The 25,278-nt window shown below is 46.0% G+C and overlaps 1 protein-coding gene across 1 annotated transcript in view; it reads right to left on the bottom strand.

Annotated features, from left to right (window-relative positions):
* Positions 1-25,278, bottom strand: part of Lima1 (LIM domain and actin binding 1) — a 90,344-nt gene that overhangs the window by 57,888 nt on the left and 7,178 nt on the right. Inside the window, exon 2 of the mRNA XM_021183417.1 lies at positions 2,155-2,303. Coding sequence (XP_021039076.1) covers positions 2,155-2,273 — 119 coding nt within the window. The 5' untranslated portion in view covers positions 2,274-2,303. The remainder of the gene's footprint in view (positions 1-2,154; positions 2,304-25,278) is intronic.

Below are 25,278 nucleotides of genomic sequence, written 5' to 3' on the forward strand. Positions count from 1 at the left end.
ATACTGGAGATGCAGGAGGGCTGCCACTGTGTCTCCTGGCCCTAGAGCATTTTAGGCACACGTGCAGAAAGAGCAGGCTTAGGCAGCCACTACACAGACACATGACTCAGGTCATGAGAAAGCCAAGCCTAGTAAACCGATTGCAGGTGGGGCTGAGGAGGGTGAAAAGGTCGGGGGTGGGGCAGCTTCTCTACAGAACAGGGGATTCTCAGGCCCATTAATCATATCTCCCCCCCCCCCGCACTGTCTCGTATTCCTTCGCTTTCTTCCAGTTCCTGGTAGCCCCTCCACCCCCAACCCACCAGCTTTCACTCAAAAGCCCCATTAATCGTCTCCATGCTACCAATCTCTCACTATGCCAATAAAGCTTTCCTGCTGCTGCCAGAAACATCTTAGGAAAGCACAGGTCTCATCTTGTCAGTCTCCCTGCAGGGAAACTTCCCACTGCATCTTGCTGTTAACCCAACTAAAACCCCAGCCAGCAGTTGGAGCTTACCATCTGGCCTAACTGACCTGTGTGGGCCCTATCCCTCCATCACGCAGGGTCTCCACGCCTTTCCATGTTCCCTCTGCTCTACGCTCAACTCTCGTTTCACAAACCAACCTCCTCTATCAATCTCCCCGAGGATAAAAAACAAAACACTTAGGTCAAGAGGTAGAGGCAGGAGTTCAAGGCTATCCTCAGTAAGTAGCAAGTTCAAGGCCAGCCTGAGCTGGAAGTGTTTGTTTAAACAAAAGAAAACAAAAGAAAGACCCCTGACACAGCTGGGTTCCACTGCAGACACACAAAAGAGGAGTCTTTAGGAAGGCCTGGGAAACCCACAGAAGATGGTTTAAAAACACGTGCAAGGGAACTGGGGGTTGTTGCTCAGTGGTCAGATGCTTGCCTGGAAGACATCAACCCTGAGGGCTTAAAGAAAACAGACAAGAGCCGGGCAGAGTGCAGTACCTTAGCTTCTGTTGAGCAGAGATGGGAAACTGGATATCTGGGTATTCTGTCTTGCTACATAATGAGGTCTAAGACCCTGTCTCCAAAAAAAAAAAAAAAAAAGATTCAAAATATCTTTGACATTCCTCCCACCAGAAGGTGGAGCCAAATTCCACCCCCTTCCTCTAGAATAGGAGCCAGACTTCTGATTCACATCTGAGGATAAGGCCACCGAAAAAGTGTATGGCTTCCAGGACCAAGGTCAGGAGCAGGCATAGAACTTCTGGCTCCTCCCCTTTTGCTCGCCCTCCCCTCCAGACTTTTGCCTTTGGAACCCAGCCACCAAGCCAAACAGTCACATGGACTGGCCACGTGGAGGTGCTCCAGCCCTGACTCCAGCCTGTGAGCCGCCCTGGCTGATGCTGACTTGAGAAGAGACTAGCCCAAATCAGTTACAAACCAAATCAGTTACAAACCAAACACTGTCATTCATTGAGAGTCATAACCCTCAGTCTTAGAGATTTAGTGAGGCTGGGCGTGATAGGCCAACCTGCACTGCTGAGGGAAGCCCTACCTAGAGGGATGAGGTACTGGCTGGTCTGGAATTGTTTTTATTTTAAAATTTATTTTATTTTATGTGTATGGGTGTTTTTGTCTACATATGACTGTGGATGATGTGTGTGCCTGGTGTTGGCAGAGGTCAATACAGACAATTGTGAACTGCCATGTGGGTGCTGGGATTTGAACTCACATCCTCTGGAAGAGCAGCCGGTGTTCTTAACAATTGAGGTGTCTCCCTAGCCCCTGTTCTGGAATTCTTCATGTAAACCAGACTGGCCTTGGCCTTGCAGTGATCCTCCTGTCGTAGCCTCCCAGGTGCTGGGATTACAAGTGTGCACCATCATACTCTCTATAAACTGTTCAGATTGGCCTTAAACGCACTTTGTGCCCTGGCAGACCTGAGTGCTAGGTGTGCTCCACCATGCCAGGCTCTTACAAGTATCTTTTTTGTGTTTATAACTTTTTTTTCCCTCAGTTAAATAAAAATTCAAAGATGGGGGAGGTGCCCTCTGACTGGTATCATTCTTTCCTCTCCGGTGACCTGTAGGGTGCATAAAGCCCAGGGATGCTCAGTCCAGCCAGTTGACATCACTTCACCAATTTTCCTGACAGGTGGTAAATCTGCTCAAGGCAGACGGTCCTTTTGGACCGAGATCTGCACTTACTTGGAGAATATTTCCACAATTGCGGATGACTTGTTCTTGTTGACAAGAGAAAGTTCTTTGGCTGTTACTCTCAATGACAGGGAAGTCCACTGGCGTCTATTAAATGGAGTCGCTTCCATCTTGTCTACAGACTCTGAGATACCTGTGGGCTAGAGAAAGGGAGAGAATATTTAGGACAGGACCCCCAGCACTCAGGGATGGGCAGCTGGGTGAGCAAAGCAAGAGCGCAGATCAACAGATCACACTCCTGGGCTGCTTTCCCCAAGTCCATGTGACCTCTGTCAGACGAGTCAGGATCCTTGGGGTACGGTTTCCTGTAAAAGGAGGTCAGAACAGATGATCTCTGAGGTCCCATTCCAATTCCATCGTTGTATTACTGACCCTACTGTGCAAACATTAGTTGGCCTTTTTCTGAACTTAAGTTGGTTCCAAAGTCACATTTGGAGTGAAATCATCCCCTCTTTGGAATAACATCCTGGGAGAGAGTGGATCAACATCTCTGAGTGAAGCCCAAGCGAGGCTCTGCCGAGTCCACAGGGGTTCTGTCTCTGTCTCTCCTTCTTTGTTAGTTCCTTCCTTCTTTCCTTTCCCCCCTACTGTCTCTCCCTACTCTGCAGGAACACTGACCACTGTTATTCAGGAGAGAGCTGGGGAGGATGGACGGCTTAAGAGAAAGAGCTAGCTTTGGAGGTATTGCAAGTTTGTTACTTTGAACTAGTTACACTTGAGTTTGGGATACTGCTCAGCGTGAGCTTGCCAAACACCGGCAAAGCTCTGAGCCCCAGCGCTGCAAAGTAGACAAATACAAAATACTTTAAATTGGTAGAGTCTTAAGTACAAAACCATCCAGCCTAAGAGTGGTAACCCAGGCCCTAAAGAAGAAACTCTTGCCGGACAGTGGTGGCTATACGCCTTTAATTCCAGCACTTGGGAGGCAGAGGCAGGTAGATTTCTGAGTTTGAGGTCAGCCTGGTGTAGAGTGAGTTCCAGGACAGCCAGGGCTACACAGAGAAACCCTGTCTTGACCACCCCCCCCCAAAAGAAAAGAATTAGAAACCCTGTTCCCTCTCATAGATAGACTGTAGATCGACATGTTTAGATTTCTATGTTTAAGGTGGAGTGAGTGCCTATTGGAAGCCAGGAGGCAGGAAGGGGCCGTGAGAGTTCCGTGTGAGGATGCGGTGGGGGAAGTCTTTGGTGGGTGGATAGTAAAACACATGGAACATGGAAGTAATGTGGAGGAATACCACAGGTAGAAAGGTTTAAATGGTAATGGGTTTTGGGGAGAGAGGAGATGTGGGGGTGAGGAAGAGCCTACTACGTCAGAAACTAAGCAATACGATGAAAACAGTTTAAGTGGAGGTGCCCTGCATGGGTGGGCAATGCTGATCCTAGAAGGTTTTGTTTGGCTTTGCTTTCCATTTTTATTTGATGTGCATGAGTGGTTACTACGCCTACACGTATGTGTGTGCACCAGGTATATATACCTGGTGCCTGTGGGGGCCAGAAGAAGACATCAGAGCCCCTGGAACTGGAGTTCCAGACAGATGTGCGCCGCCATATAGGTGATGGGAATCGAACCTGGGTCCTCTGCAAGAGCAGCTAGTGCTCTTAACCTCTGAGCCATCTTTCCAGCCCCGGGAAACCACAGGTTTTAAATGAAAATCCCAGTGCAGGTATAGGACGCATCCCTAGAAGTCATGGTTAAGGAGTCCCCGGAAACACCCAAAACAACAGAGATTATTACTGCTGCTCTTGGTTCCCACTTGGACTAACTAGATGGCAAGACCCTGTTGTTGAAGATATCGTACACTTTGGATGCAGGACACAAAAATCAAGGTTGACTGAGCTGAAAGCTGTCTTCTGCTGGCTGGTATTTCATAGTTCTAGAAGGGGCTTTGCAGGCCACTGGGGGGAGAAATGTCATCAACTGTCTTACCAGGCTATGGAGCCTGTGTGCTACAATACCAACCTGCTAGGCTGGACATGTCCACCCTTGCTACAGGGCAAGACTGTTTGGTGGGGATGGGGGTGGGTTAACCAATCACTTCCCCATTGGATCTGAGGCCTGCTTCACAGGAAGGAACTCATGTCGGGTATAAACTTGGCCAAAAGCCTATGGCTGGGCCCTAGAGGGAATGCATCACTGCTAACTGGACAGGTTGACAAACTGCCACAGAGCAGTGCTGGGGTTGGCCTTGGTCAGAGCATCTTCTATGTACAATGGTTAAAGCAGAGACTTGTCAGTATTGAGGATAAGCGAGTTCTGAGTGCAGTCCTCAGCCCTAGACAGGGCACTGCAAGAGGAGGGGGAAGAGTGTTAGAGCCATAGGACAGACAGCCATAGGACAGACAGCGGTACATGAAACGTAGTCTTCTGGATGTGACCACATTCACAATCACAAGCACACAGAAGCTGTGGTCACCTGAACAAGACCTACACACCAAAAGAAAGGACATGGAGGTGGGGAGATGATTAAGTGGGTAAAGACATTTGCCACCAAGCCTGACCACTGAAATGCTATCTCTGGGACACACAACCTCCTGACATTGTCCTCTGCCCACCACAAGCATGCTACTGGCATGTACATGCCTTGTCCCCAAACAACCAATCAAAAGCTGATTGATGGATTGATCAATAAGATACAAAGCAGGAGAGGAACTGATGGGGAAGCAGCAGAGGCCCAGTAGGAGTTGGGGATGAGTAAGGGTGACTGGATGCGTATGATCAGGATACATTGTATCCAGGCCATGCAACTGTGAAAATGTTTCAACTTACACGATCTTTAGCTTTAGTATCTTCAAAGGAAAAAACAAAGACAGCATTTGTCTTTCTAGGATTGTACTGTAGATTTAAGGAGAGAATATATTTTAAATATTAGACATACTGTAGTATTGTGAATATTTAGAATATTTTAAGTGTAATGTTCTACCACTGGCTCTTATAATTATCAAGCTTTTTAAATGTCTGGGTAAAGTACATATTTAAATTAAGAGGGTAAATCCTCTACACTTAACATTCCTTTCTGGAATCCCTCCAAGCTGTAGAACACACAAAGTGCACCCCTGACACCACTCAGTTCCCACCTGCTAACCTGGAGGTGGGGTTTTCTTGTCCTAGGAATTACCAAAGGAGTTCCAACCTTTGTCCAGAAGAGGTGAGATCAGAAACAAGTCAATACTTCCTTATTTGAGTAGGGAAAAAAAAAAATACAGATGAAACAGCTGTTCTCTTGGCAACCACAGAGCAGGACAGATCTGTAGAATGGATTCGTTAGAACTGCTCTCTCTCTCATCAGCCTTGACAATAGCACAATACAGTGTGCTGGGCCTAGCCCTCCAGATCACCTTCTGAGACAACCCTCCATACCCGCAGGCAGCGTGCTGTCCTTCTAATCAAAGCCTTCTCTGAAAATAACACACATTAGTTTTTGATGGCTTAACTCTCGTGTATTCAAGTACAGTTGCTCTCACCACTTAAAGCTTGTGGTTTTTTTCTCAGACTTAGATTTTTTTTTAAAAATTCAGGACAATAGGATGAATAAGATGAAAAGGAAACGACGCTCCTACAGACTAAGTCAACAGTAAGTGTGAAAGCTTTGAACACGTATGTATGTCTCTCATTCATGTGACCTCAACATGAGTGTGCCGTACCTTCATTGACAGACTCACCAAGCACCGTCAGCATTTTCTCTGACAAGAAAGGCAAGGGGGGGGGGGGACATGTAGTTGTTCAGCTAAGTGTCAGGACCGGAAACCACAGCAGTCGCCTTTCAAGCCAAATTTAGGAAACGTTGACCAACTCTTTAAGACAACATTTGGAAAATGTATGCTTCCAATGTGGGTGTGACTATAAATGTTGTCAGATCTTTCACAGTGAACCATTATGGATAAAGGAAGAAAAAAAATAAAGTATGTTCTGAAAGCTCTCCATGAAAAAGGAAATGCAGAACCAGATGCGGCACTACAAGTTCACAGTCCTGGCTGTCTTTGAGGCTGGGGCAGGAACGCTTGAGACTTGCCTGGGCAGCAAGTAGGCAAAGTCCTCATACCAGCAGCAGCGCCCTAGGCATGCCTACATCAGGGTTTTACTAATTAGGTCTTTCTGGCTGGCCTCAAACTCACAATCCTCCTGCTTCAGCTCCCCAAGTGCTGAGATTACAAGCATCTGCCGCCATGCCTGGTTATATTATTTGGAGGGTTAGAGATGATAAGGTTTAAAAAAGAAGAAAAAAAAAAAGCAGCTCCTAAGTTCATGGTTTTGATTACTTTTGACCAAAATGCCTGGGAAATCTTAGTCAAAGGTTAGGAGAAGCACCCCTTATATTCAAGCAGTGAATAGAGGGTACCCTCAAAGCTCAACAGAAAGCTCCTCTCCAAAGAGTGCTCATGATTTATTGACTCTGCAGCCATCTACACAATTACAGCACAAGGCAACGATGTGGTTAGAAGCGATGCATACCTCTGGCTCCATGCATACCTCTGGCTTGGTGGGAGGAAAAGACATTAGCTTGACTTGGGATTTGCAGAATGGAAAGAATGTGAAAGTGAGGGCAGGGTGGTAGGGGGAGTGAATGGGGAGGGGGGAAGCGCAGCACTAGTGTCTGAGGAAGAGTTAGATTCCAGGCAGAAACAGACAGAAGGAAGCCAGGCAGGCGGGGAAGAGTTTTTGAAAACCATGCCGAGGAATTTGGGCCATATTTCAACGGTGGAGAGAAATAGCCTGTGAGCGAACGGAGATAGAGTCCAATCCTTCTATGTATGACCTTTAAGGCAAATAAAAATTTCCCTCCGCTTTAACATTCACATCTGCAGGACAAGAGATTTATCATGTACCACAGTCTGTGGCAGAGCACGAAAAGTTTCTGGAAAGATGAGACATATGTGAACATCATGTTCTATGAGCGCTTATTTTAGCTGGCTGTGGTGATACATGCCCATGCCCTTGCTATCCGCCCCAATGTGCTGGGTTGGGTTCAGTAGTAGACTACACGCTGATAGCCTGAAAGGGAGATGTTCACTCCTGGGCCACCTGGCTGCTGCAAACCTAAACCAGTTGGTTTTCAGTGAGGGAACAGTGGGCCATCACGGTAGCTCAGTGAGGAAAGGCGCTTTCTCCAAGCTTGATAACCTGAGTTTAAGCCTCACGATCTTCGTGTTAGAAGTCGAGAACTGATCCCTGCAAGCTGACCTCTGGCTTCCACACCTGTGCCACGGTGCACACAAACGTGATTAGAATTTACCAAAAACCACCGAGACGGCTATAGATTGCCCCCTAAACACCTGGATTCTGCATTAGCGGAATAAAACCAACTGAGAACCAAAAAATATTTTCAAAAATTTGCATATGCAGGGTATGTTAGTGCATGCCTGTATTCTCAGTACTCAGGAGGCTGAGGCTGGGGGATAGTCATGAGTTTAAGGCCACTCAGACTTGTCTCAAGGATCAAATAAAACAAGAAACTGTCAAAGAAACCAAACCAAGAAACAGTGTTGCACCCACACTGAATGCACAGACTCGGGTCATTGTTCCATGATCAATATACAAAACTATTAGAGCAGCACACGTCATGCTAGGCATCATATGTAGTCTAATGATGGCGTGAACTGCACATAAGTTCTATGTAAACATGACACTATTTATATAAAGGGATTTGAGCATCCACAGCCCCAAAGTCATCAAGGGACAGCAGTTTGTTATCAGAATAATAAGCATCAGAGGTAATCATCCCTACTTCTGAGAGAAACAGTTACTTCTGGTCACTATACACACTCCACTGTAAACAGGGATCCAGCTATTATGTGCTTAAAGGTATAGTATTGCTCTTCATCATCCAGTCTTTCTAGATGAGGCTCTTTTTCAGACTCCCAAACCCATCCTCTTAGGTCAGATTTTATGATATAAACATAATACAATATATAATAAATAAATAATAAATGTATAAAATATACACATAATAAAATATATGTATATATGTACATATAATAAAAATATTTGTTCGAGGCCAGCCTGGTCTACAAAGTGAGTTCCAGGACAGCTGCCAGGACTATACAGAGAAACCCTGTCTCACAAAACCAAAAAAAAAAAAAAAAATTTTTTTTTACATAAAAAACATATCACTGAGCTATCTCTCCAGCCCTTATTCAAACTTTTGACATAAATGCAAATCATATGAAAAAAATGAAGCCTTAATAACTTGAAGGCAGGTATGGTATTACAAGCAAGCCCCTGTAGTACCAGTACAGAAGGTAGAGACAGGAGGATCCTGAATTTGAGGACGGCCTAGTCTGAGTAGTGAGAGACTGTCCTTGTCACCCAAATAATCCTATAAACAAGAAGCTTCATCTATCATACATACAAAGCTCACTGTTTTATTACAGAGACATAACAGACAAGTCTATAGGCATGTGGGGCTAGTCACTGCCACTGCTGCTGGAGAACTTCAGCCAGCTGCCTGTAGAAATATGTATCTAGACAATAGGATAATTGTAACGCCAACCAAATTCCCAGAGTCAACAAGGACATAGATGTTTGTATCAGGACAGAGTCACTTCAGGAGCATGTGGTCCCTCTTTTATCTCCTTGTATGGATATTTTTGTATAGAAAAGTGGTTGTAACTTAGAAGCAAATTCATGGTTGGAAGGATGGGGAATAAGGTTACACTTGCTGAGCAGTTTGCCCTAAGTGTTTATATTTATTTACTGAGTCACACATTACCAGGCCAGGGATAAAATATGGAGGCAGACAAGCTCGCTCAGACACAATCTTTCCCGCTTCTTGCCTAGGGTCTGGAAAAGAAACTGTTGCAATCTTCCAGCTAGCCTTTTCTCCACCCTTCACCCTTGTACTAGAGATTGAGCCCAGGGCCTTGACCTTGCGTGCAAGACAAAGGCTCCACCACTAAGTCCAAGCATCCAGGCCCCTGACGATTCCTCCTCCTCCTCCTTCTCCTCCGCTTGTCTCTATCCCAGATTTTGCCATTCTAACCCAAGATGTGAGCTATTTTTGATGACTGTGTTTCTATGTCTATAAATACATATCTGAACTCACACATAGCTTTAAAAAAAAAGATTTATTTTATTGTTATTATATCTAAGTACACTGTAGCTGTCTTCAGACACCCCAGAAGGGGACATCAGATCTCATTATGGATGGTTGTGAGCCACCATGTGGTTGCTGGGAATTGAACTCAGGACCTTCAGAAGAGCAGTCAGTGCTCTTAAACGCTGAGCCGTCTCTCCAGCCCCACATATAGCTTTTTAAAATTACTTTTTATCTTAAGCTTTTTCCTCTCACACTTACTTTGCTGGTACAGCACAGTCAGACTACAGTCCTCACATGCTCCACTTGGTCATCATCCATCTATTGCTCTGGCCTGGCTCTATCCCCAGACATTTCCTACAGACCACTGAACCACCAACACAAGGACCACAGACCCCGTCCTTGTCTTTAATCCCAGCACTCAGGAGGCAGAAACTGGTGGATCTCTGTAAGTATGAGGCCAGCCCCGTCTACAGAGTGAGTTCCGGGGCAGCCAGGGATACACAGAGAAACCCTGTCTCCAAAAACCAAACTAAAACAAAACAAAAATCCCCAAACCAAAAGGCAAGAGCCATGTTTGAGCTGCTCTTGCCTCTGCCTCCTGGGGGCTAGGATTAAAGCCACACTTTAGATCTTACTATCTTCTTGTCATCTCCAGGGCTAATTAGTCCCTCAATTTTGAAATTATCTTTTTAATGGCGCTCTCCCGACGCAAATCATTCTCATGATCTTGCAGAAGCCTCCCTGCCTCCACTCAGCCCCACCCCCAGAATCACTGAAGGTTCAGTTTCTCTTCTCCTTAAACTCTCACCTCGAGGCCATCGAGACGGCTCAGTGCGGGAAGGTGTTGGCTTGATGACCTGAGTGGAATCCCTTGTAACCACATGGTGAAAAGAGACAGTGGAGTCCAATACGTTGTCTTCTCATCTCCAAACACACATGGTACATACACACAAACACACACATACACTAAATACTAAAAAAATAACATTGATCACATCATACAGTCTGTTGCTGTTTTGTTTGGGTTAAAATTTTTTAAGGATTTATCTATCTATCTATCTATCTATCTGTGTGTGTGTGTGTGTTTTGCCTGCATCTATTTATGTGCACCATGTGTGTGCAATTCCTGAGGAGGCCAGAAGAGGGCATCTGATCCCCTAGAACAGGAGTTACCGAGAGTTATAAGCTGCTGTGCAGGTCTAGTAGGGAACCAAACCCAGGTCCTCTGGAACAGCAGCCAGTGCCGTTAACCACTGAGCCATCTCTCCAGCCTCGGGTTTGGTTTCTTTTAGAGTGGCATGCAGTTTAGGCTGGCATTGAGCTTGCTATGTAGCTGAGGCTAACTGAATCTTCCAAGTGCTTGAATTACAGGCCCTAGCTAATGACCATAGCCAACAGGTATCTGTCAATGAAGGAAATGGCCTCAGGCTCTGAAGTCACCAGTTGGAGTCAGCTACTTGCATAGACCAGAGCTTTCAGGGAAAGGAGACTGAAACACACAGCTTGCTCACTAAACAATTCATGGCAAACTATGAGAAACCCACTGAATGCAGCAGCAAAGTCCTGAGTGCTGAACTCAGAGCAGCTTGTCCCAGTCAGGGCTGTTGACATAACTCAGGTGTTCCCTCATAAATGCTAATGAATAACTATGTCAGACAACAAAGCCAGAGTGGAACCAGAGAAGCCAAAAGGAGTTAAGATGAGAAATGGGAAGTGAAAGAGAAAAGAAAATTTAATTCAGGAGGTCATAAACTTAAGTACACACAAGAATCACCTAGGAAACTTGTTTCAAATACTGACTTTTTGGGTTCTTTCCCATGACTCATCAAGCTGGAGAAGAGCCCGGGAAGACCACGTTTTAACCAGAAGCTTGCAATGGTTCTAGTGGCCAAGGTTCCCCTGGAAAGGCTGGAAAACACAGAATTTAAGGGCTGGAGAGAGAGGGATGTGTATTCCAGAAAAGTAGGAAAGGGGCCACATAGAACACTCCCCCAGCATCCAGAATCCATACTTTAAAAATAACCCAACCAGCTGAGCGGTGGTGGTGCACGCCTTTAATCCTAGCACTTGGGAGGTAGAGGCGAGCGAAATTTTGACAGGGTTTCTCTGTATAGCCCTGGCTGTCCTGGAACTTACTTTGTAGACCAGGCTGGCCTCGAGCTCAGAAATCCGCCTGCCTCTGCCTCCTGAGTTCTGGGACTAAAGGTAACCAGGTGTGCTGACACACATCTGTAACTCCTCATCCTGGACTTGGAGGCAGGAGGATTAGGAATTCGAGGCTGACCTGGGCTACTTGAGAGCCTGTCCTAAAGGAAACCAAAGGGGCTGGGGGATTGCTCAGTGTTAGGGGATGCATGATCTTGCAGAGGACCAGGTTCTGCTACCAGCACCCACCCTACCCTCACTTCACCCCCCTCCCCCACTGGCAGGCAGCTCACAGACCATCAGCAACTCCAAATCCAGGGACCTGAAGCCTCTGCCCAGCACACAGAACTCCCACACAAACACCCAAGCTCATACATTAAAAAAAAAAAAAAAAAAAAAAAAACCTCCTGTAACTCCAGCCCACAAAAAAAAATAATAAAATAAAAGTTCAACATTTTCTTTTCTTTCTTTAAACAGGCATGGCAGTGCCTGTTTTATTCTCGGAAATTAAGAGGCAGAGGCAGGCAGATCTCTGAATTTGAGGCTGGCCTGGACTACAGAGCTAGTTGCAGGTCAACCACAGCAAAGTAAGATACCATCTCAAAAAAAAAAAAAACCAAAAAAAAAAAGTTTTTTTAAAGATGAATGGTTCAGCAGCAGGGCACTTGTCAAGCCTTAGGCCAATCCGAAGTACTAGGGGCAGGGAGGGAAGGCAAGGGAAAGAAAAATAACACAAAAGTAAAAGTGAAGCCGGGCATGGTGGTGCGCACGCCTTTAATCCCAGCACTCGGGAGGCAGAGGCAGGTGGATTTCTGAGTTCGAGGCCAGCCCGGTCTACAGAGTGAGTTCCAGGACAGCCAGGGCTACACAGAGAAACCCTGTCTCGAAAAACAAAAAACAGTAAAAGTGAGAGAGAGAGGCAACCCTTCCTCGCCACCTGAGAGTTGAGAGTTACAGCCAGCTTGTGCAGAGTGGGGCAGCGAGGAGCCAGGCAGACAGCCGTCTACAGCAGTCTCCTGGCCTGTTTCTCAAGCTCTATCAGGCATTTACTATTCCATGCTATGCGAGCCAAATCCACGTGACCCCATGGTGCCAGAGATTTCGAAGATGTACAAAATGGAGAAATACAAGCCACTCTCTTAGGACGGACTCAGTTGCACGTTCTGCAATGGGTCCCAGAAGTTAGAATAAGCTGCACTGCAGCTTCAAGAGACTTTAAATTACAATTGAAAATTATCAAACCAGGCTTGGGCTCTAATCTTGCCTCTGCCACTAATTAGCCAAGTGACCTAGGAAGACACCTGTCTGGGCCTTGTCCTCCCTCTTGTTTAAGGAGAAGGGACTTACAATGGCCTAGTGTTTTTCTGACTCCAGGGCACAATTAGTAAGTTTCAAAACCAGTTTTCGGAGTCAGAACCAAGCATGCTTTGCTCTTGCTTTTGTTTTTGCAGAGCTGAGTACAGAGCCTCTAGCGCACCGTGTGCTCACTGACTCAGTGAGAAAGCTCACTGGGTTACAGCCTCAGCCCGTTTATTTGTTTTAATAAAAGGAAACATTGTAGCAAACACTACAGTGTTTGATTATACTACAAACAAACATCCTTTAAAAAAAACGCTCTTGTTGAGCTATTTATGTGTTGTGTATGTGAACTGTGTAAGAAGATAAAATATTTTTCTTTTCTTTTTTTGTTGTTTGTTTGGGGTAAGGTTTTTCTGTGTAGCCCTGGCTGTCCTGGAACTCACTCTGTAGACCAGGTTGGCTGTGAACTCAGAGATCAGCCTGCCTCTGCCTCCTGAGTGCTGGGATTAAAGGCGTGTGTCACAATGCCCAGTGGAAGATGAAATATTTCTTACTGTGAGACAGGCTCACTTGACACGTGCTGGTGAGGATACAAGCCGCTGGAATGTTTGTATACTGTGGTGGGAAAGACAATGGGAGGGTCATTTGGAAAAGGGCACCAGTTCTTCAAAAGATTACATGTAAAAAATTCTATAATATATAATTTGGTGTTTCCCCCCTTTGGTGGCTGCTGTGTGGGTATATTAAAATCCACTAAATGGGACACTTAAATAGATAAGCTACATGATGTGTAAATCATTATATTTTAATAAACCCTTATTTTTAAAAGTATAGTTTTAGGACTGGGAGGTAGATCGGCCATAGAACCTACAATGAGCTGGGTTAAATCCCAGCACCAAAAATAAAATAAAACATACATTATACATTATAGCTTGAAAGTCACCAGGTGGAGCTGGACTGGCGAGATGGCTCAGTGGTTGAGAGAACTGACTGCTCTTCCAAAGGTCCTGAGTTCAAATCCCAGCAACCACATGGTGGCTCACAACCACTTGTAATGAGATTCGATGCCCTCTTCTGGTGCATCTGAAGACAGCTACAGTGTACTTATGTATAATAATAAATAAATCTTTAAAAAAAAAAAAAAAAGAAAGTCACCAGGTGATCATGATGACTGAGGTGCCCTCCCTAAGGGCATGCATCACCCACCTTCTCGTCATGGTTACCATGGTTACCGTGAGGCAGGACCATACCTAGGAAACACGAGCTAACTCCAACTCTACTTCCAATGTTTACCAGGCTCAGGGCAGCCTTCCTTCTATGTACAGTCAAGATGACAACCAGCCCCAGAGAGTGGTCTCATATACAGGGATGTAAGTATGGAAAAGGGTAGAGCACGCAGCTTAAGGTCTCTTGACATCTCTATATACTAGTGTCGAGGTCGCAGATGACAAAACATTAAAGATTCAGTTCTTAGCTTAGTTCCTATGTAAGACCTCCTATGTCTGTTATAAGGCTCTAATTAAAAATCATTTAGAATGGGGGCTGCAGAGGTGGCTAGGGGTTAGAGCCCTGACTGAACTTCTGGAGGACCCAGGTTCAATTCCCAGCATCATAAGTTTATCAAAGTAGAATACTTCCCTACCTATAACTCTTTTCAAATTTTTACATTTATTCTCTTATATATTACAACCCACTAAATCCCTCCCTCTTTTTCTCTCTCTCTCTCACTGTGCACGTGCGCACATGTGCAAGTGTGTCTGTTCTTCCTCTATTTCCCTTCAGAAAAGGGCAGGCCTCCCAGCGATATCAACCAAACACAGCAGTTACAATAAGACCAGGGATCTTCCCTCAAATCAAGGCTGAAGGAGGCAACCTAGTAGGAGAACAAGGTCCCTGAAGCAGGCAAATAAGTCAGAGACACACACCCCACGCCCACTGTCACGCGAAGACCAAGCTCTGCCATCATAACATATGTGCAGTGGATCCCATGCGGGCTTCCTGTTTGGTGGTTCAGTCTCCTGAACCGGTCTCAGTTCACGAGCCCCAAGAGCCCAAGTTACTTGATTCCTGAGTGTTTCCTTTTGATGTCCTTGACCCTTCTGGCTCCTACAATTCTTCTTCCTGCTCTTCCTCTGCCTAATGTTTGGCTGTGGGTCTCTTGACTGTTTCCATCGGTTTTTTCTGATGACGATTATGTGAGGCTCCTGTCTATAGCAGAACAGCATCTGGAATCTTTTGTTTGTTTGTTCGTTTGTTTATGGCCTGGCACGTTTGGTTTTAGCTAGGCCTCTGGGCTATCCAGCCTCTGGTTCCCGCCCCTCCAGGCAATGTCAGGGGTGGGCTCCCTTCCACAGCAGGGGACTCAAGCTAGACCAGTCATCAGTTGGCCACTCCCACAACTTCTGCACCACCTTTACCCCAGCACATCTCAGGCAGAACACATTGTAGGTCGAAGGTTTTGTGGCTGGGTTGGTGTCCCAATCCCTCCGCTGGCAGCTTTGCCTAATTATGGTTCAGGTTTTGTATCTTTCATTACTCAGTCTTAGCTATGAACCCTTCATAGATTCCCAGGATTTCCACTGCCCTACATTTGTGCCTCTCCCCAGAAATGACCCCCAATTCCCGTCATCTCTCCCAGTACTGAAAACTTTAATCTTTAATTAGGTCCACAGTTCAGCACTGAGGGTGGGATCCATCAACATTTCTGTCTCCACACCTCTGCCTTCCCCACTTTGGGAAGCCCTCAGCTGCAGACCTAAGCAGGTGGTGCTTCCTTGACAGATGAGGGAACCGAGGCACTGAGAGGTTATTTATACAATGTACAATATACAATATTTGTATATAATAGTTCTGCAGGTCTTAACAGCTCATGCCTGCAATCCTAGCACCAAGGACGGTGCTGAGACCAGTGGGGGAGGGTGCCGCCAGTTCAAGGCTAGCCTGGGCTCTCAAAAGCCAACCAAGACTACACAGAAAACTGTGTCTCACAAACAAAAACGCACACATGTGAAAAATACCCAAAGGCCTTTTGTACATCCTTGTTTGACAGCAGTGTTTTTATTCCTTTTGTCTGTTTTCCCACCTAAGGACACAGAGAAATATTCCACCTTCCAGAACCACAGTACATCATGCTACATGATGTCTGATATCTTATAACTTACTAAGGCAATGTCAATGTGCTGGCTGGTTTTGTGTGTCAACTTGACACAAGCTGGAGTTATCACAGAGAAAGGAGCTTCAGGTGAGGAAATGGCTCCATGAGATCCCGCTGTAAGGCATTTTCTCAATTAGTGATCAAGCGGGGAGGGCCCCTTGTGGGTGGTGCCATCTCTGGGCTGGTAGTCTTGGGTTCTATAAGAGAGCAGGCTGAGCAAGCCAGGGGAAGCAAGCCAGTAAGTAACATCCCTCCATGGCCTCTGCATCAGCTCCTGCTTCCTGACCTGCTTGAGTTCCAGTCCTGACTTCCTTGGCGATTGAACAGCAGTATGGAAGTGTAACCTGAATAAACCCTTTCCTCCCCAACTTGCTTCTTGGTCCTGATGTCTGTGCAGGAATAGAAACCCTGACTAAGACAGTCAATGAACATTTGTGGGTTGCTTGGCTCTTCATCGTGAGCAAGCCTGCAATGGATGGGAACACAGTGCCCACCTGGAGGTGCACATTTGATGGACAGAGGAGCTTTTTCCATCAACAAAAGTTCAATAGACATTCCTGAATTTCTCTCAGAAACGTCACATCAATTTATGGTGTATGTGTGTGTGTGTATGTGGTGTTTGTGTGTGTATGTATGTATGTGTGTTGTGTTTATATTATATGTGTATATGGTATATATGTATAAGTGTGTGTGTATGGTAGGTGTATGCATATGGTGTGTATGAGAGAGAGACATATGCATGTGCTATGGCACACATCTGGAAGTCAAAGGACAGCTTTTGGGGATTGCATTTCTCCCTCCACCATGAATTCTGACTTGGGTCACTGGGGATATGGAACACGTGCCTTTACCAGTTGAGCCACCTCGCCGGCATTTATCTTTAAATGTCATTTATAAATGGTTTATTATACCTCTGCAGCTTAATTACGCTTTTTAATTGCACAGGGGCTTTCTGACTATCACATGGAACTCCTTGAACAATTAAGCTGTCTCTCCCAGCAGCTGTCCCTTCTGGGTGTCTGATTCTTATCCAGACCTCATTAATATTCCTTGCAAGCATAAATGGCACTTGATGTACAGATGAGAACCACATCTCAATGGGGAGCCTGACTGGTGTTATATGGCCCCACAGCCTTAAGAGAAACTCACTGTTTGGGGGTGTGTTTCAGGCCCTCCCCTTGTCCTGGCAGTCCAGCACATCCTACTTGGGGAGGGGCCACCCAAATATCATCTGAATATTAGGCAGGCCTCAGAGGGTTCTCATTATATGATCCAGGCTGGGCACAAACTCTTGATCCTTCTGGGTCAGCCTCCCAAGTGCTGGAATTGAAGATTCTAGCCACCTACCTAGGGAGATGACATCTCTGCCAGGCCACTGTAGCCCGGGGATCAATTACTGAAAGCTAACCATTTGCCACAGGCTTTACACACATTGGCTCATTATCCTCTTGATCTCATTCACTTAGTGTCTATGACATCACAAAGCAAGCATTCTCACCCGACAGAGGAAGAAATTAGCCTGAGAAGTTAATTTTCTCAGGGGCATACAGTTGCCAAGTTTTAGAACCAGAGTCCTGGAGATGGTTTAGCAGGAAAAGCTGCCAGACCCAATGACCTGAGTTCAATTCCCCGGGATCCACATGGTGAAACAGAAGAACTGACCCCCCACAAGCTGTCCCCTCAATAAATAAGTAATAAATAAAACGAAAGGTAGTAGAACCAGACAGGCCTTGTTATTCTCACCTGTTATCTCAGTATTTAAGAGGCTAAGGCAGGGAGATTGCTGTAACTTCTATCCAGCTGGGGCTCTGGAGTGAGACCCTTGTTTCCAAACAACAGAAAAAAGTGACAGATTAGACTTTAAAAGTCTTACGGACTCTGATTCCCATGGGGCAACAGCGTGCTGAGAATCACACCTCTGGTGTCCAGGGTAGTCTGAACAGCCTTCCTTAGGGCTGTCATGATTGCCAATGATACAGTCCAGAAGCCCCGACCTGAACTGCATCTCTGCCCTGCCGGCCTGTGAGTTCATGTTAACATAAAGGATACGGGGCTGGAGAGATGGCTCAGTGGTTAAGAGCACTGACTGCTCTTCTGAAGGTCCTGAGTTCAAATCCCAGCAACCACATGGTGGCTCACAATCATCTGTAATAAGATCTGTAACCCTCTTCTGGTGTCTGAAAACAGCTACAGTGTACTTACATACAATAATAAATAAATTAAAAAGAAACATAAAGGATACATAGTATCTACTTCTGGACGCCATTAAGACAATTCCCTAAGCTTTGTGTCCTGAAGCATTTAGCTCATTACTAAACTGTTTGGTAAACATGGTGGCTGTATGCCAGCGAAAATATCTTACATTTAGGGCCGAGGCTATCGCTGAGTTGGTAGACCGCTCACATCCTCATGCCCAAGACTGTGGGTTCCATCCCTAGCACTGCACAGAACTTAGGCATGGAGTGCATTCCCAGCACCTGGGAGACTGTGGCCAGAGGATCAGAAACATAGGAGGCCTTGGAGACTGCTGAGAGGGTAACAGGGTGATTGCAGCCTAATAACCAAGCCCCGAGATTCCTGGAGTCTCTCCTGGAAGGAGAGAGCTGACTTCACAAAGCTGTCCTCTGACCTCCGGACACAAGCTGTAGCGTTTATGAATACCCCATCCCTACCCCCAACATACACTAAATAAACAAAAGTTTAGGTCATCTAGCTATCTTCAACTACACAGCGAGTTTGAGGCCAGCCTGGGCTAGTTGAGAGCCTATCTCAAGAAACCAAACAACAAAACAAAACAAACAAAAAACCCAATCCCTAGCATCTTGCAAGCTATTTTTTTTTTTTCTTTCTGTTTTTTGAGACTGGGCTTCTCTGTGTAGCCCTCGCTGTTCTGAAACTTTCTCTGTAGACCAGGCTGGCCTAGAACTCAGATTTTTTTTTTTTTTAAGGCAGGTTATTGCTACATAAGCCCTGCCTAGCCTGGCGCTGAAATTTGTAACTCTCCTCCCTCTGCATGCGGAGTGTTGAGAGTACAGGCTCACAGCGACAGGCTTGGCCAAGTTCTGTTTTGTTTTGTTTTTTGTTTCCTTACTTGTTTTCTCGTTTACAGGGTTTACAGGGTTTGACTCTGACATTCTGGCTGAACCTGTACTCACTACAGAGCCCAGAGACTCTGTGCTCCTCACCCTATTGCTGGAGTACATGTCTGTGCCGTCTTAATGGAATCCCACATACAGAAGTGTTTCATCCGCACAGTAACACATGCAGAAATACTGTCACAGTGTATTTCAGTGGCTGGGTCATCTGTATAGAAAGGACCCAAGGCTCAGAAAGAAAATCAACTCCTGTTCATTTAGGGGGTGAGGCTGGAAACAAGATGGCTTCCAGCACAAACAAAAGAGAAGCGTGGCTGTGAAACGTGGGGGCGCTGCAGGCTCAACTTATTTCTGTCAAATCACCAGTGAAAGAAAGGGTCGGGCCGGAATGTGTCTCAGTGTAGCGAGCTCTTGCATTTCAGAAACCCCCAGTCAGGGGCTGGGCAAGATGGCTCCAAGCCTGGTGGCCTGGGTTCTCCATGGAGCCCACACGGTGGAAGGAGAAAGTTCACACCAAAAGCTGTTCTCTGACTCCACATGTGTCCACATACATGTACATGCAAGATAAGTTAATGTATAAAGAAAACTTAAAAAAAAAAAAAGAAAAGAAACCCAAATTAGCTTGTTAGACATATAACTGTGGTAATTTCACATATCTTCTTTAAACATGAAATATAATTTATAGCTTTTAAAAACTCACTTTGATCTGAAAATTGCAGGTCATAAAAGATCACCGAGAGCCTCTCTAATCTTCTCCCTTTAAATTAAACAATTACCAGCTCTAACACATACACGTGTCCCCCCACACCTCGCTCCCAAATAACTAATTTGTTTTTTGTCCTGTTGCTTCCTCTCTGCCTCTCCATGTCAGTTGATAATTAACTCAATGCAAAGGGCAGACAGCTCCTGGGAGGGTTTTTCGGCTGGTTCCTACAGTGAGAGAAATGGACAGAAAAAGGCAGCCAATGATTTCAAATTTAAGGTGAATGTGGAAGGAAGCCCATTTGATCAGAGAAGCTTGGAAGTGAGCAGGTGGCAAGGCTCTTCGAATAGACTGTGTCTCCTTTAACCTCTGCACTGGTGACATACGTAAATGACCATCAGGTACATCACACGTGCGTCTCACACACACACACACACACACACACACACACACACACACACACACACACGGAACACAGTGCTATGCTGACACTTTCCCAACAGTGTTCAACAAAGTCCCACTGTGTAACTGAGTATCTCACACCCAGAGTTGGCGCTCCCAGCACTTGGGAGGCAGAGGCAGGAAGATCTCCGAGTTAAGAGGCTAGCCTAGTGTACAGAGTGAGTTCCAGGACAGCCAGAGCTACAACAGAGAAACCCTGCATCAAAAACCAAAGCAAGCCAGGCAGTGGTGGTGCACGCCTTTAATCCCAGCATTTGGGAGGGAGAGGCAGGCAGATTTCTGAGTACGAGGCCAGCCTGGCCTACAGAGTGAGTTCCAGGACAGCCAGGGCTACACAGAGAAACCCTGTCTCGAAAAATCAAAAAAAAAAAAAAAAAAAAAAAAAAAAAAAGCAAGCCAAACTGAGTATCTGTCTGCAAGCCACATACTTGCCAATTACAAGCTTAATTAAGACAAAATAACCAGTTGGGGGAGTCAGCGCACACCTTTAATCCCAGCACTTGGGAGGCAAGGCCAGGAGGATCTCTAAGCTCTGGCCTTGGTCTACAGAGTTCCAGGACAGCCAGGGCTACCCTGTCATGGAAAAAAAAGGGTAAGGAAACACGCCTTATTTTAGGAGAAGAACTTCTGAAAACAGAACCTCCAGTCCGTGTCCTTACTAATTAGTCAACATCCCTCCAGACACAGGCCTTCTTCATTTCACTACTGGCCATTTCCAGGAAAGGCTTGGCTTCAATTATTCTTATCTGAAATTTTAGATGATATTTTTTTCAGAGCTTGCTCAATCTGAAGAGCCAGTTCAGATAATGGAGCCAATTCCATCAAGCAGGAGAATTAAACAGACTTACTGAAACGTGACTCTTCTCAAGCAAGCTCTCTAGAGGCGCAGCAGAGGGCAGTGCTTTAACCAAGGGTAAGAACAGCTAGGGTGGTCCAGTAAGAAATCGTCAAACCACATAGCCACGCAAGCCACGCGAGCCATAACGCCGGGCAACTCCCCAAGACTGATGCTCCAATCCTTATTTCTTAGGGATTAATAACAAATATATTAATATTGATGCTTTGTCGTCGTCCCCCATCCCACTCCACCTCCCCCCGCCCCACTGGCCTTTAACCAGATGAATGCTTTGCCTGCATGTATGGCTGTTCATCATGTGCATGCAGTACCTGTGGGGGTCAGACGAGGGCATCAGATCTCTTGAACTGGAGTTCGAGATGGTTCTGAGTCACCATGTAGGTGCTAGAAATAGAACCCATGTCCTCTGGAAGAGCAACCAGTGCCCTTAGCGGCTAAGCCATCTCTCATCCCTGAGCTTCTTGTTTTGTTTTTAACATGATAGCCTTGAACTTGCTACGTAGCCAAGGTGACTTAAACTCCTCTCTTGTCTATCCTCCGAGTGCTGGAAGTGCAGGAGGGAGCTACACAGAATTAATCAAAGGTTTAGCTGAACTGTAATGTTCGTCTCTTAATGCCGATAGCGGTGCCTTTCAGTTAACACGGAAAAGTCAACTTTACTGGGTTTCAGTTTTGTTCTTTAAGTCTTTGCCTATGTATTATGTGTGTGAATGCACATGAGTACATACATGTGTGCATATTGTATACAAGCTTATTTGTATGTATGATAGCATGTACGTAGAGGTCAGAGGTCAACTTCAGATGTCAGTCTCTACTTTCTACCTTTTTGAACTCTCTCTCTCCTTTCTCTCCTCTCTCTCTCTCTCTCTCTCTCTGTCTCTCTCTCTCTCTCTCGTTCCACTGCTTATGCCAAGTTAGATGGCCCACCAGCTTCCAGGGACTCGTGTCTTTGCCGCCCATCCTGTCATGGGTACATCGAGGTTACAGGCGAGATACTGAGTGTGGCTCTTTTGGGTTCTGGGAATCCAAACTCAGTTCTCAAGCTTGTGTGGCGGGGGCTTTACTCGCTGAACGAGTCTCAAGCTCTTCGTTTAAAAACCGGATATTAAATGACACAAATATTCTGAGCATTATGTGAGGGGGGAAAGCAAACGTGCCTTGAAGACTTGAGCTGCACTGAAAGGCATTTATGGAATAAAATCTGAAGCCGATGTTAGAGAAAGCACGGGATTAAAAAAGTAAAGTCGTGAAACTGGGAAAAGGCTGGAAATCAAGTCAGTTACCTGGGGGTTACACCTGGGCTCCCAGGACTCGGGAGACCGAAGCAGGAGGGCAGCTGTGAGTTCAAGACCAGTGTGAGGGGGGAGGGAAGGAAAGGGGAGAGAAAGAAGGGGGAAGAAAAAGAAATTTGGTATAATGTGAGGTTTAATTAGTTATAAGTAAGCAAACCTGATTCACAGCTACTGTCGAAAAGCATTTGTGCTTAGTTCATTCCAAGTCAGTAGAGGGAACATAATTCCAGCATTCCTGGGGTGCTCTGGATAGTTTCTTCCCCCCCCAAACCCCCCAGCGGAAAGCAGAAGCCTGCTGGTTCCTGAGGCGTTTAACCACTGGGTTCCAGGTTTTGAAAGAGTAATGAAAGAGTGGGTGATGGTGGTGCTTGCCTTTAATCCCAGCAGAGGCAGGCGGATCTCTGTGAGTTCAAGGTCAGCCTGGTCTACAGAGTTCCAGGACAGCCAGGGCTACACAGAGAAGTCTCATGGAAAAGAAAAAAAAAAAAAAAACCAAAAACAAAACAAAACAACAACAACAACAAAAAACAAAGGGGGAAAAATTAGAGGCTAGTGAGAGCCAAAAGCGCCATATTCTCTCAGTGGCACCTCAGCGAGCAGACGTACAGACGCGCAGGCGCAAACGGTGGCAGCAGACCAGTGTCCTGATCCTGGGATCACATTGGAAATCTGCACCCCGGGACCAAATCCCAGCTGCCACTGTACCCTTTGTCCTACAGAAATCCTCAGAGGGTGCCACCTGATGTGAACCCACATGGAACTCCTCAGGCTGTTGTCCATTGAAAAGATAGCGCCACACCTCTTTGGACTGCAAACCCACACAAGAGTCGTTAAAACTCGAAGTCTATCTTCAATGCTTATTCATTCGCTCGGCAAATATTTACTGAGCTCTTACCACACTGGGCAGGGTCTGTGGCTCAGAGTTAACAATGATAGGCAAGGTCTCTCTTCTCAGGAAACGTCCATTCTGCTGGAGAATCGGGGCAAAGGAAGGATGTGCCTGGGGCAGGCAGGCAGGCAGGCAAGCGCACCAAGGGTACTTGGTGTATGGAGGGGAAGGGACAGAGGCTCCAGAGCCGCTCCAGAAAGCCTCCCGATGAAGGACATTTGAGCGGAATGCAGAATGAGGGGGAGGACACAGGCAGCCAGCCAGGGGACAAGATGAGGAGAATGTTTTAGGCAAAGGCCCTGAGGCAGGAATAAAATTGCTGGGGAGTGAGCTAAGAGGGAAGGACAAAGATGACTAAGAGTGGCAGCCAGGTTCAAGGTGGACTTACGAGCAGTTGGAAAGGACTTTAACTGCTATATAATACTATGGACACAAGATAAGATATATTTCATATACTGTGAATATCTGATTGCTCACTGTGCGCACTACAGCTACAAGGAAATCAAAACCCTCCTTCGCTTGTAATCTTTCAAGGAGACAATCATTCCGAAAGCAGCAAGGTGAGAAATGAAGCAAAAAATAAAACGACAGCCACGGACTCAGAAGTCAATACTAGAATATGCCTGTTGAGGGTTTTGGTTGTTTTGTTTTGTCTTAAAGTCACGTTTTATTTGGATTCTTAAGAAACAGGGGTGCATCGGGAATGGGGTGGGGGTGGTCTGATGCTGTGGGAACTGCAAAGGCACGGAGGCAGGAAGGGAACCGGGCGGGTCCAGGAAACAATGAATCACTTGCGCAGCAGTGCCAGGTGGGTGGGTAGTGCGGAGAGATAAGACCGGGGAAAGGCGCTGGGGGCATCTTGAAGGTCGTGCACTGAGATTTAGACAGTATCCTTGGGTACTGGCTCCCTGAAGTCTCTACATGACTCTAGAACTGTTAAACGTCACATTGCCACAAGTATCCCCCAGAGATCTGGGTAGGACCTGAGAACCTATATCTGAGCACCACCAGGCAGTGCGCACGAAGGCGATCCTGGAAGCCACAATTTGAAAAATCCACACTCTTGACCTTTTTGTTTGTTTTAGTGACAACCTTGCTGGACTGAAAAGGGAGAGCCGGAACGAAGTCCCTTGAAGGGATATTCAAGGGCTCTGGCAAAAATAAATAATTAAATAAATGAAGGCTGATGAGAGCCACAATCGATGCTGGGTTGCACACGCAGTGATTTCGAGACGCAGTAAGATCTTGTCTCAGGAATATCAGACTGGGGGACTAGAGAAATAGCTCAGTGGTGAAGAGCACATACTGTACCTCCAGAGGACCAGGGTTCAAGTCTCAGCACCCACATCAGGCAGCTCTGGACAGTGTGCGACACATCTTATGTATCATTTTCAAGTTTCTCTCTTACTTTTTGAGATAAGCTCTTCCTCCAGCCCTGGCTGTCCTTGAACTCCTGATCCCCCTCCTCTCAATCAAATGCAGGAGTTCCAGGCACAAGCAACCATGCTCAGCTCAAACAGTAACATTCTGAAAGAGAGCTCTCTACAAATCGCAAAGTAAACACGGAGAACAGCTTCTATTTGGAACAGCAGACATTGTCCAATAACTTGACATAGCAACACAAATCCTCCTGTCAGGGTGAGATAGGAGAAACAGGATAGGATTCGTGGGCCAAGCCAGCAGGGCCCTTCTAGCTTAGTCTACGAGCTTCCCAAGGGTCAGTCTGTGAGGGGACCTGAAATCATTGCACCAGTTTTTATTCTAGCTTCTGCTTCTGCAGTCCTGAAAGTGAAAGGGCCGAAGCGATTATCTCAAGGTTCCATGAAAGCTTACTCAAGGGATCCGATCTTCCCTGGGGAGTCTGGAAGGGGAAGCGGGGTGGGGCAGGACTAGAAGTGACTCCAGAAGTCTTGCTAACTGCAGCTTTACAGATCGGACTTTGGGATCTAGAGCCCAACCCTTTCCTCTTACAGAGACCTGTCAATGAGTGACTTGTCAATGAGTGATCACCTACTGGGAGGGTTCCCAGCTCAGTCTGCACTGGGCTTTTATCACACCACAGCCTCAACTTCTGACACTTCCCACTTTTCCAACCCACTCATTCAGTCTGGCTGGAAAGCCAACCTTTTCCCCCACAATCTTTTTTTTTTTTTTTTTTTTTTTTTTTTTTTTTTTTTTTTTTT

This window comes from Mus caroli, chromosome 15 (assembly GCF_900094665.2).
Source record: "Mus caroli chromosome 15, CAROLI_EIJ_v1.1, whole genome shotgun sequence".
Classification (NCBI taxonomy): domain Eukaryota; kingdom Metazoa; phylum Chordata; class Mammalia; order Rodentia; family Muridae; genus Mus; species Mus caroli.